Source organism: Palaemon carinicauda, chromosome 16 (assembly GCF_036898095.1).
Source record: "Palaemon carinicauda isolate YSFRI2023 chromosome 16, ASM3689809v2, whole genome shotgun sequence".
Taxonomy (NCBI): Eukaryota; Metazoa; Arthropoda; class Malacostraca; order Decapoda; family Palaemonidae; genus Palaemon; species Palaemon carinicauda.
The window spans coordinates 1,834,305-1,854,590 of NC_090740.1; the positions used below are offsets into that span (position 1 = coordinate 1,834,305).

At 38.1% G+C, this 20,286-nt stretch overlaps 1 protein-coding gene across 3 annotated transcripts in view; it reads left to right on the forward strand.

Moving 5' to 3' along the window:
* LOC137655614 (dentin sialophosphoprotein-like) overlaps positions 1-20,286 on the forward strand; it is a 180,486-nt gene that overhangs the window by 77,816 nt on the left and 82,384 nt on the right. For all 3 annotated transcript variants that reach the window (XM_068389525.1, XM_068389524.1, XM_068389526.1), the window contains exon 2: positions 10,226-10,323. In XM_068389525.1, coding sequence (XP_068245626.1) covers positions 10,226-10,323 — 98 coding nt within the window. The remainder of the gene's footprint in view (positions 1-10,225; positions 10,324-20,286) is intronic.

Below are 20,286 nucleotides of genomic sequence, written 5' to 3' on the forward strand. Positions count from 1 at the left end.
AACAGTTTGAAAGTGTTGATGATGCCTTAGACTTACAGAATGGAACTTTCCATACAGCAGGAATCCATTTGATTACCAAAACCACAGGGTTATTAAAACGGTAACCAGTCCACTGGTGGTCTTAAGAATTAAATACCTTGTACAGAGTTACAAGAAAATCTGTTCACTCTATTGTGTAGACGCCGTACAGAGTAGAATTTAATAACATACAAGAAATTTAGAGCACAGTTCAGTTGTGGCATGAAAGAAGCCAGGTGCCATTCTTGGATATCTTTTGCTTCCTCGGTCAGCAGTAGAACACCTCTGTCTTTTGTATGGAAGAAAGTAAAAAAGGATAGCAGGCTGGAGCAACTAAAGTTAATAATGCCTTGGTCGATCATTTCTCCAATGTATCATGCAAGTGTGCAGTAGCTCCTGGTTACCTGTATAGAAGCATTGAAGAATGGATTGTGTTAAATTTTGCAAAAGGAAAGGACGAATCTTACAATGCTTTTACTGAAAGGTAATTTGATTCCTCACTTGCTACTTGCAATGATACAGCCCCTGGGCTCGATGGAATTCCATATACAATGATTAAACATGTACCTGTTAATGCTAAGTTATTTATTTGAAGCATTATTAACGGAATATAGGACGATCATAGTTATCCAAGTGTTTGGGAACTAGCTGTTATCTTAGCCTTTTTAAAACCCGGTAAGGACAAGTTATTAGCAGCAAACTATCGATTAATTGCATGGACATCTTGTTTAAGTAATATCATGGAGAAGATGGTCAATGCAAGACTTGTGGTACCTGAAGAAGAAAGGTATTTTATCACTTAAGCAGTATGGATTTAGGAAAATGCACTCGACTGATGTGTTGATAAGACTTGAGTCCCCTATTTGTGAAGTGTTTGCTTCCAAACGGCACCATGTAACAGTTTCTTTTACCTTGAAAAGGCGTTTGATACTGCATGGAGAAGTGGTATACTTAAAATCATTCATAAATTGTGATTGAGAGGAGAGCTACCATTGTTCATTCAATCATTTGTTTCACATAGATTTTTTCAAGTTAGAGTGGGTGAAACACTGTCAGAGAAATTGTCAAGAAGGAGTTTCCCAGGGTAGTGAGCTAAGTGTAACCTTATTTACATTAACCAATATTAATGGGATATCCTGTGTCATTCCTCAAGATATTCCTTCTACTCTATTTGTTGATGATCTCTTTATATCATTTGCTGGAGCTAGAATGACAAAGGTTGAGAGAAAACTACAACTCTCAATTGACAAAATTATTCACTGGGCTGACAGGAAGGAATGGATTCAATTTTTTGATAAGCAAAACTTTGTGAGCATTTCGGTCGTATTCTGGGAGTACATCCAGACCCGGATATGTACAGCAAAGGTCAACAGATCCCATGTGTAAGTTAAGCTAGATTTTTAGGATTGATATTTGATTGTAAGCTGACATGGGTTGCTCACTTGAAAACTTTAAATGTAAAATGTCTTGAGGCTGAATCTTTTAAAAGTTCTGTCCCACAAATCATGGGGCAGACTGCAAAATTATTTTGAAGTTGTACGAGGCTAATTTTTTTCAAAAATTAGTTATCAGTGTGAGATATACTCCTCAGCCACCCCTAGTAGATTGAAGATTCTAGATTCTATACACCATACTAGTATCTGATTAGCCACAGGAGTCTTTCGAATTTCACCTATCCAAAGCTTCCTCGTTGATACTGGAGAAATACCTTTAGACCTTTATGCAAAAGTCTTCTATTTTTTGGTATTGATTTAGGTTGCAAAGACTTACTGATTATTTAGTATTTCAGACTGCAAACCTTGTAAGGCATTCAACATATTCGGATATAGGATATCACCAACTCCTCCATGGAAATTACCAGAGATATCTCTCTTAAGTAGTTTATTGGAATAAAAAGAACATGACTGACTTAGAAGCCAGGTCTCTTTTTATGGAACTTGTAGCAGAACACAGGGAATCAACTTTTATATATACTGATGGCTCCAAATCAGATGCTGGCATTGGATTTGGAGTATATAGTAATGCTTTTAATTGTAGAGGTGCACTTCCTCTAACAGCTTCCATATTTACTGCCGAATTATATGGGATACTAACTGCTATTGAAACAATAGCATTAAAAAAGGAGACACTTACAATTTTTACTGATGCAAGAAGTGTTCTATAAGCTTTATAAGTTTTTAATTCTAATAACCCTTCAGTTTTGAAGATTTTAGAGTGGTATTTCATTGTTGGCCTAAGAGGTAGAACAGTTCTAATTGGCTGGGTTCTGGCACACGGAGTTGTGTCTGGAAATGAGAAGGCAGATTTACTGGCAAAGAATGCTGCAGCTGAGTTGTTACCTAGAAACTATCAAATCCTCTGTAATGATTTTTTTTTTCCAAACATTAAGAGTTTGTTTTGGAATAATTGTCAACAGCATTGGGATAGCTTAGAAGGAATTAAGATGAGAAATAATGAATGTTAAATCTCCTTGGAGGCGTAACATGATGGCCCGAAAGTGGTAAACACTACTATTCGTCTCCGCATTGATGACACTCGGTTGACGAGTTTCTGATGACTGGCCAGCACCAGCTGTATTGCGACGACTGTTCGGAACCCCCTGACAGTGAAGCATTTGTTGACCGAATGTCCTACTTTTAGCACCTTAAGAAATAGATATGTTTGAAGCTCGAGGTGAGATTGCCGGTTTTTCCTTCTCTACTCTAGCGCTATTTTTGAATTTATATATCAGAAGCTGGTCTTCTGAAAGCTATTTAAATTTTATACCATAATGACATCGCTTTTATCGTTTTAATTGAAAATTCCTTTATTCTTTATTTACAATAAAAGATATCGGCGTCTGCTTTGCTACAGCCATTCATCTCATCCATGATGTTCTTGTAGACTGCAAAACCACCATCCATGGAATGCATGAAATTTAGTCCACGTACCATTGAAAGGTTCATGCTTGTTTGGCTTTTACTTTCAATCTTTCACTATCCGTGACATCGCTGTCAACTTTTCGAGCATGATGCCTTCATCATCATTTGTCAGGTTCATCGGCCTCTTCCTCACTTGCTGACTAGACTTAATTCTGCCAGGTTGGCAGTCAGCTTCTTGCTATGACCATCTAGCAATTTCAAGACATCCTCAGCCACTTCCTTAAAGCCTTTGACTGTCATTTTCTTTGTTGAGATCACGATCCTCATGACATTTTGTTGTAAAGCATCCATGTGACTGAAGCCGGTAAAGTCCTTCACACGCTCTGTCCACAGAAGTTTCCAGCAAGAATTCACGGTCTCGTACCTGACATCGTTAGATAATTCCCCAACATCAGACAGGCACTCTGCATTTGAGAATTGCATCCAATGCTGAATAATGTCCTGATCAGGGTCGTTATTCACGGCTACTTAGGAGTCGCAGCATCGCTCATCTGCTGTAGTGATCCTTGATATTCTTGAAGATGTCTTGGTTCATCGGCTGGATGAGGGCAGTGGTATTTGGAGGAAATACCACCATTTGCACATTAGGATTCACTACCTGGACAGAGGATTAGTGTTTGGGATCATTATCAAGGGTGAACAAGACCTTGAACTCTAACCTTTTGTTCTGCAAATACCGCTCAACCTGCATAAAGTACTAATGAAATAAAGAGGAGCTCAGTTGTTGTCCATGCCGTCTTATTGTGCATCCAGAAAACTGACAGCAGATTCATGTTGTGGCGTTGAAGTGCATGGGACTTTCCTGATTTGTGAATAAAGCCAGGCCGTATAAGGTGTCCTGCAGCGTTTATGCATAAACTCATCGTACACCTGGGAAGGACAGAAAAGGGCACAATTATCAGAATGGTTTTTGTAATATTTCTTAAAGAGTAGTTATAGTTAATCGTATATTTTTTTGAAGCTACAAAATAATTTTTAAAAAATTATAATCATTTGAATTAGAGAAATGGAAAAACATTTACACCAGTCCTTTGGTGCCTTAAATGGGAGCACAGGATTCCTCCTGGCCATTGAATGTCTTCTGCTGCATCTTCCAAAACAAACCTATCAAATAATAAAAAAAAAAAACTAACACTTGTCTATGTGATACTGCAGTACTGTAATGTTTTCAATAATATAGAATTTAAATTAAAGCTGTTATTTACGTGCGTTAATTAAATTTCTGTGTAGGGTATATATGCTAATTAACATTTACCGTACATTAAACTTGTGTACAGTAATGTACACTGCAACAATATAAATCAGGGAAGTAAATAATTACAGTACCGATGAATGTTCATAAACTTATTCAAGTTGCTAATTACACGTTTTACATTAAGCTTACATAACACTTCAGTTTGAATCAAGAAAGCAAATATCTAAGAATTTAACTTGAATGCGCATAAATTTACCATTTTCATCCATATTCCAAACTTGTTCTGGCTTCCACCCTTTCTCCACGATAATGTTCTGAAGCCCGTTCATGAAAATCTTTTGCGCCTCGTGGTCTGCAGAGACCATCTCCCTAGTCATTTTCATGTTCTTCAAAGCAAAACACTATTTAAGCTTGTTAACCTAGCCTTTGCTGGCTTGGAAACATGTATGTGGGGATGTTGAGTCTGTACTGGTGTACGGCTGATGTTCATCTTGTATGAAATGGCAGCTCAGAGACTACTATGTCCCGCATGATGATCGAGTTGACAGTTGTTCCCTTGTGATGCTGATCCTCGATCCACAGAAACATGGCATTTTCCATGTGGATCGTGCCCTCTTCTCTCACCTTCGATGAGACCTTCGCTCTGTGTGGATCATGCCCTCTTCTCTCACCTACGATGAGACCTTTGCACTGTGTGGATCATGCCCTCTTCTCTCACCTACGATGAGACCTTTGCACTGTGTGGATCATGCCCTCTTCTCTCACCTTCGATGAGACCTTCGCTCTGTGTGGATCATGCCCTCTTCTCTCACCTTCGATGAGACCTTTGCACTGTGTGGATCATGCCCTCTTCTCTCACCTTCGATGAGACCTTTGCACTGTGTGGATCATGCCCTCTTCTCTCACCTTCGATGAGACCTTCGCACTGTGTGGATCATGCCCTCTTCTCTCACCTTTGAGACCTTCGCACTGTGTGGATCATGCCCTCTTCTCTCACCTTTGAGACCTTCGCACTGTGTGGATCATGCCCTCTTCTCTCACCTTCGATGAGACCTTCGCTCTGTGTGGATCATGCCCTCTTCTCTCACCTACGATGAGACCTTCGCTCTGTGTGGATCATGCCCTCTTCTCTCACCTTCGATGAGACCTTCGCACTGTGTGGATCATGCCCTCTTCTCTCACCTTCGATGAGACCTTCGCACTGTGTGGATCATGCCCTCTTCTCTCACCTTCGATGAGACCTTCGCACTGTGTGGATCATGTCCTCTTCTCTCACCTTCGATGAGACCTTCGCTCTGTGTGGACCATGCCCTCTCTTCTCTCACCTTCGATGAGACCTTCGCTCTGTGTGGACCATGCCCTCTCTTCTCTCACCTTCGATGAGACCTTCGCTCTGTGTGGACCATGCCCTCTTCTCTCACCTTCGATGAGACCTTCGCACTGTGTGGATCATGCCCTCTCTTCTCTCACCTTCGATGAGACCTTCGCTCTGTGTGGATCATGCCCTCTCTTCTCTCACCTTCGATGAGACCTTCGCTCTGTGTGGACCATGCCCTCTTCTCTCACCTTCGATGAGACCTTCGCACTGTGTGGATCATGCCCTCTCTTCTCTCACCTTCGAAATAGACCTTCGCTCTGTGTGGATCATGCCCTCTCTTCTCTCACCTTCGATGAGACCTTCGCTCTGTGTGGATCATGCCCTCTTCTCTCACCTTCGATGAGACCTTTGCACTGTGTGGAGCCATGGCAGCACAAATCATGTTCTCGTTCTTCTCCATGTACTGTATTTCATAGTACTGTACTGTACTCTGGTTAACCTTGAAAAGTTGTCCATCCCTTCCTTGGAATTATCAGGGACTTCTTTAACTTCTCAAAAATCATGACCTTCCTCTACTGCAGAACATTCAGAAGGTGAAGCATTGCTCTTGGGTGCCATGATGTTTGAGAAAGGAAGCGAGTGGTGCGTATTCGAGGAGAGACACTGCGAGAGTAAGACAGAGCCAGGGAAAGATGGGGTGTTGTGCTGTGCAAAGTGGGAAAAGGTGCTTAGAAGGCCGGGTGCAAAGGAGCGCGCCCAGTTTGAATACTGTGCAGCGAGCAACAACGTAACCACGAATATGTGAATTTTGATGTACTGTAACTAGTTATATGGATGCCTGAGCCATGAATGACCTAATTCGCAAAGGTAGATCTTGCGAATAACATGCGCTGAAGTTGACCAGAGAATTAATCGAGTTGGGAGAATTGCATAAATTTTTGAAGCCTAATCCTTGTGGCATGTACAGAACCATGTTTTGCGTCTAATGAAAATGTTTATAATATAAGAGGAGGACAGGATTTAAACCTTTACAGTACTTCATTGTTTTGTTATACATAGGCTTAGTTGTATTTAGGGTATGCGGCTTACTACGATGCCCTTGCTCTAAGCTGAATAGTGTCTCAATAAATTTCCTAGTATTGTTACAGAAAACATTGATGTAATAACAGTACCTGTAGCAATTACAAAACAATTATTAAATAGAAATATATTTTCTTAGAATTTACACTTAGCCAATGATATGTTGTGAACAGTCTAGTTTTGCTTCCTTGAAGTCTTGGTTAATGGGAATTAGTAATAATGTCTCAATAAATTTCCTAATATTTTTACAGGAAATGTCTATACAGTATAATAACAGTACCTGTAGCAATTACAAAAACAATTATTAAATGAAAATAAAGATATATTTCCTGAGAATTTACCCTTAGCCAATGTTATATTGTAAACAGTTAAAACAACAAAAAGGGTCCCTCGCATGGCGTAACAACACAAGAGTATGATCTCATTCTCTTCTATCTTCAATTCAAGTTGAATCACCTTTCACTTGTCACTTTCCAGCACACAAGAAGTTGAAGGGACAGGATCATGTGCTTAGAATGAAAATTGTTGATAAACAAGTATTACTTATTTCTTTTGACTACAAATAAATATATGACTAGCAGTCATATCTTGAATTTCTCTCAACTTTTGCAAGTCGTTTGTAGTTTATATCTATTTCTTCCAAAGTTTTTAATACTTTTTCAAAGTATGCAACTTCCTCGTGTAGTCTCTTTATCTTGAAATTTTTACTTGGCTCATAACAAGATTCTTGTTCCCATATCTCTACTGTTGTCATTTTTTGGTAGAGTAAAGCTTCAACTTTCAACTCTTATTTTTTCTTTTTAGCGTTATGTACTATTTTCTTCTATTTCTTGACTGTATCATCTTTCTTGAAGACTTCAATTATATAAACATGTATATTTTTAAAACTGTCCCTATTACAATCATGCCATGCTGAAACTCTACAATATTCTTGGTAGTATTTAGATTCTGGAATATGGAATTTCTTTTGTGAATATCTCGAGCGTCTTTATGTTCGGTAGCTTTCACATCGCTTTGATCCTGTGTTAGGAATACAACTTTGTCATCAGGGATGTTCTGGAACTTTATCTGAAAGGAGATGTACACTTTCTTACTGGGAATTATAATTCTGAGACAAATATTCTTTAACTTGGGAAATTAAACTTTTTAATCTTCAAACAAATGCTGGATTGCTTTTAAAGGTTTAAAATTTGCTCATGAGTCCCAGAGGCAAGGGACAGTGACATTCACATAGAGAATGACCATACGTATAGCACATATGGTCAAGTCCAAATTCCCGTCTCCACCCAAGATAGGACCAGGTTGAGCCAGGCAATGGCTGCTAGCAGGTAGGCTTAAAAGCATCCCCAAACCCCCTATCCGTAGATCACAAGGATGGTGAGGTTGTAGGCACTACAGAAACTATTAGGGTTGAGTGTGTTTCGAACCCCAGTCCAGCAGATCGCCCGGAAGGGACGTTTCCAATATTATTATTACTATCTAAGCTACAACCCTAGTTGGAAAAGCAAGATGCTATAAGCCCAGGGGCTCCAATAGGGAAAAATAGCCCAGTGAGGAAAGGAAATAAGGAAATGAATAAATGAAGAGAACAAATTAACAATAAACCATAAACCGGGTTGTGTTGAGAGAGGTGATTCATGAAAGTCTTTACTTAATTGTCAGGAACTTTTTCACCCAAAAGAAATTATGGAATCATCTTTGCTTCTTGATGAAAGTGCATTATAGGCTTTTAAGCATTTTTGGTGCTTCCAACCCAATCCTGTCTTTTCTTATATTTAACCCTTTTACCCCCAGGCTATTTGGAACTTTCCATCCCTTAACCCCCAGGGGTTATTTTTTTTTCAAGCACATTTTGCAGTATATATATTTTTAAATTGCTCTAACAGCCTTAATTTTCATCATAGAGAGGTCCGGTTGGTCTCATTCTCTTGGAAAATGCCTGAAGTTTCTCGAAAAATTAAAAAAAAATATGCAAAAAAAATGTAAATAGCAGTTTTATGCAAGGACTTACCGGTACGTCCATGGGGGTAAAGGGATGAGTTTTGTGAAACGTACCAGTATAACCTTTTGGTGGTAAAAGGGTTAATACATACCAGCAAATATATATCAACAAAAATCTTATGGAATTCTTTGGTGCATTTTTTATTTCCTACATCATTAGCACTTTCAACTTCTCTCCTAACTTTGACATTGCGGAAATATTAACCTAAAACTCAAACCTTCTGTGACCTACTATTAAAATTTTTATTCTAGGTAAGATTACCATATCATTCATTAAGTGTTTACCATATTGTCTTGGCACAAGCTTGTATCATCAGTAATCTGAATGGTATCAGTCTGTGCTCTTGCATTCGATCTCCTAATCTTATGTTAAAGAGTTATCCTATGATATTGAGTCATTATCTTCAGTTTCTCTTCCAAAGTATTAGTTTACCTCTTCTTTTGACCACCAATAAATTATTCTCGAGTATTTAGCAGGCTTAACCCCTTTTACCCCCAAAGGACGTACTGGTACGTTGCACAAAACACATCCCTTTACCCCCATGGACGTACCAATACGTTCTTGCAAAAAACTGCTATTTAGAATTTTTTTTGCATATTTTTTATAATTTTTTGAGAAACTTCAGGCATTTTCCAAGAGAAGGAGACCAAGCTGACCTCTCTATGATGAAAATTAAGGCTGTTAGAGCAATTTACAAAATATATACTGCAAAATGTGCTTGAAAAAAAAAAAAAAACCCTGGAGGTTAAGGGTTGGAAAGTTCCAAATAGCCTGGGGGTAAAAGGGTTAATTTTACAGGATTAAAGTAAATTACCAGAGATAAAAAAAACAAGCTCAGTTCTGCACGATAATTACAATGAGTTTTCCGTTGCTAATTACTTGGCATCGTTCTCATGTACTGTTTTGGTAGTCTGCTTGCGATTATTTGCGTAACAATTAGAATTTAGAAATTTAAGAAATGTGTATAAGATAGTAGTGTAACCGAGTCAAAATTGACGTCTAAATATTTAGATAGATATGCAAACAAACATTCAACCCTTCCCACCCCTCCACCCCCCCACCCCCCTCCCCCTTTCCTTATTTTTTTGAGTGTCTGGTTTCCGATTGTACCTCACGAAGTTATCCTTCCCACCAGGGTATGACTACTTCCTCCCCCCTGAATGTGACAGGAAATAAAGGTATATACTGTATATGTATTTATATTATATACAGTATATAATATATATATATATATATATATATATATATATATATATATATATATATATATATATATATATATATATATATATATATATATACTGTATATATATATATATTATTTATTTCCTGTCACATTCAGGGGGGAGGAAGTAGTCATACCCTGGTGGGAAGGATAACTTAAGGCACAATTTGAAACAACACAGTCCAAAAAAAAAAATATTCAGTGTGTATATATATATATATATATATATATATATATATATATATATATATATATATATATATATATATATATATATCTGACACTTACTTTTTATTATATAGGGGAGATTATTTTTTATCGTACTCTAGAAAATATTGTAAATGAAGACATTTTAAAAAGACGAGAATCGAATGTACCATACCCAATATGCATTTCTATATAAATGTCAAATTTTTATTTGCACCTTACATCTGTAATACATCATTTTTTTTATTTCTCTTTACAGCCCAAGATTGACCCTTTGCAGTTGCTGAAATGCTTAAGCATTCTGCTAAATGCAAATGGTGGAATACGGGGCGAAACTGAAGTTCCCAGAGTTAAAGGGTGAGTTTTCCTTTCAGAAATTATACTTAGTTTAGTAGCTTGAAACACATTAGTTTTTCGTTGAAGGTATGAGGATTTCTGTTCTATTGCAAAATATTTTGAGGCCTCAAATTTTCAGTATCTTTTTATGTCGAGGGAAAAGATCAAAACATAATTGTCAAATATAGAACTAGAAAGCTAGGAATCTGTTCTCTAATAACATAATTGTCAAATATAGAACTAGAAAGCTAGGAATCTGTTCTCTAATAACATAATTGTCAAATATAGAACTAGAAAGCTAGGAATATGTTCTCTAATAACATAATTGTCAAATATAGAACTCGAAAGCTAGGAATCTGTTCTCTAATAACATAATTGTCAAATATAGAACTAGAAAGCTAGGAAGCTGTTCTCTAATAAACATAGATGCAAACAAACACCAACGGGGTAAAACACAACCACCTTCCAACTTCATTGGCGGAGGTAATGATAAGAATAAAAAGGGAGTTTTTAATGAAAATAAGTACTCTACAGTATCCAAGTTATTAGTAGATACCGACTTGAGATTATGGAGTTCAAAATAGTCGGTTGAAAGAGATCTATTTTAGTATGTTATTTCCAAAGTCCTAACTAATATTCTATTATTATTATTATTAAATGCTAAGCTACAACCGTAGTGGGAAAAGCAGGATGCTATAAGTCCAGGGGCCCCAAGAGGGAAAATAGCCCTGTGAGGAAAGAAAATAAAGCAAAATAAAATAGGCTTCCAAAATCGGGAAAATAACGATCCAGAACAACCAAATGAGAAAAAGACATACGTGTTCGTCTCCCCGAAACAACTCAAAAACATAAAAGGCTGGCAGGAAAGGCTACCCACCGAAACCGCTTACGGTTAGGCCAAGTAGGCTAACAAGCTCAGCGCAAAGTCATAAAAATAAAATACGATCATGCCAAAATAATAAATTAATGTCCATAACATAAAAGAGGTCTTAAAAATAGTATAAGGAACTAAATGAAGGCCCGATAAACAGAGATCACGAGGAAGCGACACCAAAATGGCCGTGGGTGAACCCCCGAAAGGGAACCTGAACAAGCGGCGATAAGATGAAAAATCAAAAAACCCAACACGGTAAAAGATTGAACGAGTGTCGCTACCTAGAAATCCCAAACAGACAAATATAATACCCAACTTGGGAGCAGGGATCTCTAAAACGTCGGACATCTTCAAAAACACAAAACAACACAGAGCAAAGCAAAACACGTCTGACCGACGCTGGTGCTCTGGAGGAACGTAGTAGTGGGGTGGGGAGGTGTAGGGTTGGGGAAGGATAGTCGTAGTAGGAGGCAGCAGACGGGTGTAAGACGGCACCTCGTTGTTCCGGGGGATGTTGATGAGGGAGAAGTCTAATTGGTGAGGGACCTATGGTCGTGGTTCAGTCACGCCCCAGTTTTCTATACCGACACTCAAAGTGTGAGCGAGCTAGGTTTATTCCTGTCATTCCATGCATCTCTTTTTCTCTGGTATATTCAGCAATAACTATGCCTTAGAAATGGTGCTAGTGGAGCATTTCACTGAGCGACACAGGTTCCTCGCCCAGAAATAGATTTTTCCTTTGTCAAAATCCCTTAGTAACATTAAAATAAATATTTCCTATAAAAACTATAAAAACTTTAACAAAACAAGAGGAAAAGAAAGTAGATAGAACAGTGTACCCTCAAGCAAGAGAACTCTAACCCAAGACTGTGAAGATCGTAGTACAGAGGCTATAGCATTACCCAAGACTAGAGAACAATGGTTTGATTTTGGAGTGTCCTCCTAGAAGAGCTGCTTACCATAGCTAAAGTCTCTTCTACCCTTACCAAAAGGAAAGTAACCACTGAACAATTATAGTGCAGTAGTTAACCCCTTGGGTGAAGAAGATTCGTATGGCAATCTCAGTGTTGTTAGGTGTATGAGGACAGACGAGAATCTGTAAAGAATAGGCCAGACTATTCGGTGTCTGTGTAGGCAAAGGGAAAGAACCGTAACCAGAGAGAAGGGTCCTATGTAGTACTGTTTGGCCAGTCAAAGGACCCCATAACACTCTAGCGGTAGTATGTCAACGAGTGGCTGGTGCCCTGGCCAACCTACTGCTGTAAACCAAAATATCCACTAGTAAATGAGAAACGAGTGGCAGCCGCTTTGATTGAGAAAAGTTCTCGCCAGAAAACAGGTAATCAAAGCTTCATCTGTGAGAAAATTCTCAGCTATTTTGATGTTCTATGCCATTTAATAGGTGGTAGGTTGAGTGAGGCACCAGTCACCTTTTGAGACACTACCAGAGTTATTGGGCTCTTTTACTCCTTAGATAGTACGACACTGGATCCCTCAATAGTTACGGCTTATTTTTCCTTTGCCTTCACATGTACAAATAATCTGGTCTATTCTTTACACATTTCCTCTTTCCCCATAGACCTGGCAATTGACTGTTAATTACCTGGTATTCACAATGATATTGCATTAAATTGAAATTAAACAGGTTACCTTAAATAGTTTCACCCTCTCTTTTGTGTCCCTTGCCACTGCACCATTCAGTATGTTATTGATCCCTTCATTTCCTTCATCCGGTTTGATTTTCTATGCCACTCAGGCAATTGTATGGTTAATGTTCATAATGATAAGGCTTTAATTTTAAAGTAAACAGGTTAGCTTAGATTTGGGTTACCCTTTCTGTTCCCTGCCACAGCACTAAATGTTTTTATTCCTTCCATTGCCCTCAATATGTGGATCTTATATTGGACAAAATATAAAAGTAATAAAGGCAATTAAGTTAGATGAAACCGAATCAAGTGTTTTAACCATAACATTTAGCTATTATGATAAGTTGGCCCTTAGGTTAGACTTGAACGATAATATCTTTCCAATAGAGTTGACAATCTTTCTGGATTGATGAGTTTGTGTTAGATTATTGATTACTTACAATCTTTGGCGATTTTTATGCGTGTTCTGTTCCCAAGTTTAGGTAGAAGTGATTGCTTATCTTTACCTTTTGTCTTTTTATGCTAATGCATTGTTGTCTAATCTCAGTGAAAGTGATAATTTTACCTTATGCTGAGAATGTAAATCTTTTAGTATGAATCAACTCTGTTCCCTCTCCCTCTCTCTCCCTTTGTCTCGACAAATTTACCGTCCGTGGTCAGTAAGGATGTTTTACCTCTCGGTTGATGTTAGCAGCAATGTTATATCTCTCGGGTCATGTTATCAACAATGTTTTACCTCTCAGTTGATGTTAGCAACAATGTTTTGCCTCTCAGTTGATGTTAGCAGCAATGTTATACCTCTCAGTTCATGTTAGCAACAATGTTTTACCTCTTGGTTGGACAAACATACATTCCCTGTGTTCTTGTAGAATGGTAATATTTCTTAAGGCAAGTGAAAGAGTTTTAGTTCAAGCAGTGAAAAGTTTTGGTCTCTATTTACTCCCACTTTTTGGGTCTATACATTGATTTCCACTTCTCGAGTCTTACATTCTTGATAACCAGTCATGTCACATCTCGCTAGTTTCTGACTTCTGGTCTAAGTCATGAGGAATTTGGTGGCGACTAATTTGTGTCACCAGAAAACCTCCTCAAGTTTTTTTTCTGATGAATTCCCCATGTCCACCAGAAATGTTTCTAACGTGGACATTGCTTTAAAGGTCGCTCATGAATGGCAGAGACAAGGGACAGTGACATTGCCCCATCGAGCAGGACAATGCCCTAGAGACTGACAATATATGATCAGCTTCCAAGCCCCCTCTCCACCCAAGCTAGGACCAAAGAGGGCCAGGCAATTGTTGCTAATGACTCAGCAGATAGGCCTATAGGTTCATCCTTAGCTCACAAGGATGGTGAGGTGGCAGTGACCAAAGAAACTATCGAGTTTGAGCAGGACTCGAACCCCTGTCTGGAGTTCACCAGTCAGGGACGATACCACATCGGTCCCCACATTCTGTCTCGCACACATCAACAAAAGTTAATGGGACTAAAGGCAATTCTTTAGTTTCATGCATGAAATCACAAGCAGTGAATTCCAAATCAGCTCCCAGTTACATTAATGATAGATACAGAAGTAAATACTGTACGTACATGAAGAAAGTGCAAGGGCTAGAATATCTGGGATATGGCCATATCCAGTAGTTTTGTAAATTGCAAATATTGGTGAACTGTTAAAGGAGTTGAAAGTCAAAACACCAAAAGACTGTGGCTATCCTGATATAGGAATGGGTACTCAAAATCAGTGCAAGTCTACGAGGAAAATTCATGAACCAAAACTGGATGATGATACTTACTGGAAGTGGGGTCCTCCTTTTGTGGCTCCTCTTTAAGAATTTGCCAGGGTTGTTGTGGTCGATGTGGTAACGTCTCTGATTGGTGAACGCCAGAATGGGGTTTGGGTCCCGCTCAAACTCGTTAGTATTTTTGGTCGCTGCAACCTCACCATCCTTGTTAGCTAAGGATGGGGGTTTTGGGGGAGCCTATAGGTCTACCTGCTGAGTCATCAGCAGCCATTGCTTGGCCCTTTTTGGTCCTAGCTTGGGCGGAGAGGGGCCTCGGGCACTGATCATATGTACAGTATATATGGTCAGTCTCTAGGTCAATGTCACTCCCTTTCCTCTGCCATTCATGAGCGACCTTTAAACCTTTAAAACCCACAAACAAGGGTACAGTTTCTGTGCCTTTGACATATTCTGCTATGTCACAGCAAATGCAAGATTCTGCCTCTTAATAAATGGGATCTAGGTTATCCAATGTTTTAATTCTAAAGTAGAATGAAAGAGAATTTATAAACAAGCAGACTTGCAATCCTATTTATTATTAAATTCACAATCATGATTTATGTAGGCGTTAAATGTAGGATCCTGGAAATGTCTTCTTTTGTAGATTCTAAGTATTTTTTTCTATAGTTTTGGATAGTGACATAGTCTCTGTACCATGGTCTTTCACTGTCTTTGGGTAGAGTTATTTTGCTTGAGGGTACATGCAGACACACTATTCTATCATATTTCTCTTCCTCTTTTTTTTTTAATTTTTTTATTTTAATGTTGCTGTTCTTAAAATACAGTATTTATTTTTAATAGTTAATTACTTTTCTTGTAGTTACCTTATTCCTTTTTTCGCTGGGCTATTTTTCCTGCTGAAACCCTCGGGCTTATAGCATTCTGCTTTCCCAACTAACTATTCCAACTAGGGTTGTAGCTTAGCAAGTAATAATAATAATAATAATGTAATAATAATAATAATAATAGTAGTAGATGGCTAATCACCCTGAACGTGATATGGATTTAGATTTCCTTTCATTCATTGACCTCACCATTTCAGACTTTTACAAAAGCTGCAAAGTATTTTCAAAATTATTAATTAAAAAAAAATTCTTTTCTTCAGTAAAGCTATTCATCATGCTCAAAAGCATGCACAGCTTAATTTCATGTCAATATTGAGTACATTTCTAGAATCCGAGATCTCAATAGAAAAAAAGCAGTAGTTAGATTATCAAATAGGACTCATTTTTGATGGCATGAGGTCCATTGTTTACCATCGTTCAACAAATTATTACTCATACATCAAACAACATGGACACTATAGTAGGTGCAGATCTTGTCAGTCCCTTGGAGATAGAACTTGTAATAGACTTCCTTCGTATACCTTTTGATCTGCCAGGGGAAGGATTTGTGTTGAATTAGAACTCGTAAATCTAGTAATTGAGCTCACTGTTTGCCATGTCCTTCATATCTGTGTAGGAGGTTATCTCGTTTCAAGAACGAGTAGGACTATCTTCGTCCAAGACTTGGGTTATGTCTGGGATAAAAGAAAGGTAGCTTCTTCTATTTCTAATGTCTTCCTCCCCTCTCTCATCAAAGTGCCCAATTCACTTTGCTCACAAAGTTATATCAACAACCCTGCAAATTCTTAGGCTTTTTAGTTACCAGTTCAAGAACTGATGCAAAATAGAATAGAGTAGTAGGGGAAGTAACTTACCTGGTAGATGGATTTTAAAATCGTCTTTATCTAGTTTTAAAACTGTCAGGATTTTGAAGGCCAGTTCTGGATGTTTTAAGCCTGAACACTTTTCTAATTCACTTTTGGCCTTGGCAGGTCCATTGTGTTTTTTTGGAGTAATAACTCCAGTATATATGCAAGTGGTTACATCTATCCAGTTGTGTTTTATTTTGACAAATGGTTGAGGAAACAAAAGATATCCAAGTCTGGTGCCTAGCCATTAGTTCTAAAGTCTACAGAGGGACTGGTCGCCGTTTGAATAACCCTGTGATTTTGGGAATTGAATTGTTTCTTGCTGTATGAAGAGTTCAATTCAGTAAGTCTACAGCATCATCTACACTTTCAAACTGTTCTTCATTCCCTTCAATTTTGCCTAGCTCATGAAATCTATCCCAGTCTGCCTTGTCAAGGTTCCATACTGGCGATCTCTGTAATGGTGGATTATTGTTCATGTTTATAATAATTGGTGTAGGAATTCTGGTATGTGAATTATCTAACAATCTCCAGTTAAAATAAAAAAGCAGGTGGAGCTTGTAATAGAAAGGTCAGTGCATAACAAGATACCTGTTTGAACATAAAAGTACATGAGCTCTCCTGTATTAAGAAGTCCACATCTTTGTGTTCCACAATTGATGATATAATCTTGCCCCTTTGTGTTTAATAACGCCATCCATTGAGAAACTGGTTACAGCTCATTTTCCTTTTGCCTACACATACACCAAGTAGTGTGGCCTATTCTCTCAAGGTTTGTGATGGCCGATGTGGTAACGTCCCTGACTGGTGAACAGACTAGGGTTTGAGTCCGCTCAATCTCGTTAATTTCTTTGGTACATCACCATCCTTGTGAGCTAAGTATTGGGGTTTTGGGGGAGTCTATCTGTTAATATCTTGGATGGAGAGTGGGATTGGGCATTGATCAAATGTATATATGGTCAGTCTCTAGAAAATTTTCCTGCTTGGAAAAGGGGAATATCACTGTCCCTTGCCTCTGCCAGTCATGAGTGGTCTTTAAGCCTTTAAAAATATTCTTCTCTGTCCTTATGCACCTGACAATACTTGAGATTACCAAATAATTCTTTTTGGCTGAAAGTGTTAAGTACTGCTCTGTAATTATTCAGTGGCTACTTTCTCTTGATAAGGGTAAATGAGACTTTTGCAATGGTAAGCAGCTCTTCTAAGAGGACATTCCAAAATCAAACTATTCTTCTCTAGTCTTGGGTAGTGCCATACCCTCTGCACCATAGTCTTCCATTGTCTTAGTAGAGTTCTCTTTCTTGAGGGCACGCTATTCTATCTTATTTTTCTTCCTCTGGATTTTTAGGTGTTTATAGTTTGCTTATGAAAGATATATTGTAATGTTGTTACTGTACTTGAGGTATTTATTTCAATTGGGTTTTACTGCTCTTGTAGTTTATTTCCTTATTTCCTTTCCTCACTGGGCTCTTTTTCCCCTGTTGGCTTATAGCATCCTGCTTTTCCAACTAGGGTAGTAGCTTAGTTGTAAATAATAATACAGTAATAGTAATAGTAATTATGTTCTCTTCAAAGGAAAAGTTGTCAATCATCAAAAGTCTGTTCTTTACCCAGCTCTATTGATTGCATAATTTGGGATGAAGATACCATTAGGTTTACTCCGAGTTTTCAAAATGGAAATTTGTTTGTGGATGTGACTGCTAGGAACTATGGCCTCCTTGGAAAAGTTTTTATTTCCCTGGAATGTTTGTAAATGAGACTTTACATGTTAGATGACATTCATCTTCTAGGTCAGTGGAATTCCAAGGAAAAACCGAAGCTTATCAAGAGAGTTGATCAATTAGTAGTTTCAGTTGATGGGCTGTTCTATTCAGAGTGAAGCTTGGTATCCAAAAATAGGATTTAGATTTGTTACCTTTAACTCTCAACTTCCTTCTCTCACACACACTTCCAAATTCTGTCACTAATCGGCCAAGCTTCTCTTCTGTGTCTGCAACCAGTACAGTATCATCCGCAAACAACAATTGATTTACCTCCCATTCATGGTCATTCTCGTCTACCAGTTTTAATCCTCGTCCAAGCACTCGAGCGTTCACCTCTCTCACCACTCCATCCACATACAAGTTAAACAACCACGGCGACATCACACATCCCTGTCTCAGCCCCACTCTCACCGGAAACCAATCACTCACTTCATTTCCTTTCCTAACACTTGCTTTACTACCTTTGTAGAAACTTTTCACTGCTTGCAACACCTGTGCCAACGAAGTTGAAAGGAGGTTGTATTTTACCCTGTGTTTGTGTATTTGATTGTTTGTGAACGGCTTCTTACCCCCATTTTAATCTTATAATAATGAAACTTGTAGGGATTAACTTATATAAAAAGCTGGAAATTATTGAATTTTTGAAAGTCAAGGTCACGGTCAAGCAAAATGTCCAATTCACGTAATCAGCCATAAGTTTGGACATCGTTGTCACAGAGACTTCAAACTTGTTCCATATTTGAGTGTATGAAAATCCATGTTGAGGTCAAAGGTCAGGATCAAATAAAAGGTCGAGTAATAAGCTGCCGCGGCAGAGACCTATGCTCTATTGAGTGCCATTCTAACTATTATTATATTTTAATAGAAGACCCTCTTTAATGCATGTTTTATTGTACAGTATTGGATTGCTGCTTCAATGGCAACCATTTTATATAGGACTTTCTCTATTGTCCTTATCTTATTCTCATCTTCCGTACTACAGTCTTCCAGTAAATGGGAGATATTCATACTTTTTTAGAGTAAAAATAGCCAAGTTTGGTATAGTCATTTTCTTTAATTGTGAATGTACTAATGTGGAAATACTCAAAAGTAATTTTAGATAAATATACAGGTTTTAGAAATTAAGATAAAGCCACATGTGTATCTTAAAGTAACATTATTACACTCGCTAAAGTCTTGTGTTCAAATTTTGGGTTATTTTTCACAAAATCACTACGAGAATATTTTTTGTTTTCGATGCGTTTCAGGAAACATGATATTCTGCCCGTTGTCAAGGCTGTTATTTTTATTATTATTACTACTAGCCAAGCCACAACCCTAGTTGGAAAAGCAGAATGCTATATATATGCCCAAGGGCTCCAACTGGGTAAAATAGCCCAGAGAGGAAAGAAAATAAAGAAATAGATAAACTATAAGAGAAGTAATGAATAAATAGAATGAAATGTATTAAGCACAGTAAGAGCATTAAAATGAATCTTTCATTTATGAACTAAGAACTACCCAAAAAAAAAAGGGAAATAAGATGTGTCAAGTGTACCCTCAAGCAAGAGAAACTCTACCTATCAGATGTGGTGCATTTGAAATTGTTACCATAGCCTAAGTTTCTACAAGGGACCTTGATTTGTTCTACAGTATCGTGTAGATCACAAAGACCCTTACAGTACTGGTACTTCCTTATTGCTAATTTTTGTCTTTGTCCAAAATTTCAAGCTTGGAAGGAGTTTGTACAGGTTCATTGCCTATTTGGACGACTAGCTGGTCATGGCAGAAATTAGAGAATTATACGGTACCTTAGATACACAAATCATGTCCTTCAAATTCTTCAGGATTTAGAAATTCTGATCAACTTTACACAATCAAAACCATTCCTGAGATGATGTTGAAGCGGTTAACTCTTTGCTGGAATATATCAAAATCCAATCCAGGCCTTCCAATGGCTTCTAAGGGAAGGATCTTATACATGGTAAGAAAAAAACTTCTCTTTTGAGTCCTGTCTTTGCCTGATGGGAGCTGGAAAGGGTTTTAGGCATTGCAGTGTGCTTTATCTGCTACTTGAGATTTAAAGATTAGTTTGAAAGACATCAGTTGGTGTGGAAGAGGGGGGCTTGAAAGGGACCCTGGGACCGACGTTCTCAGTTACCCATAAGCTGCAATAGGATTTTAGATCACAATCCTCACGAAAGGCTATCCATGTCATTCCCGTGAGTCCATCCCCCATTTTCTATGATTC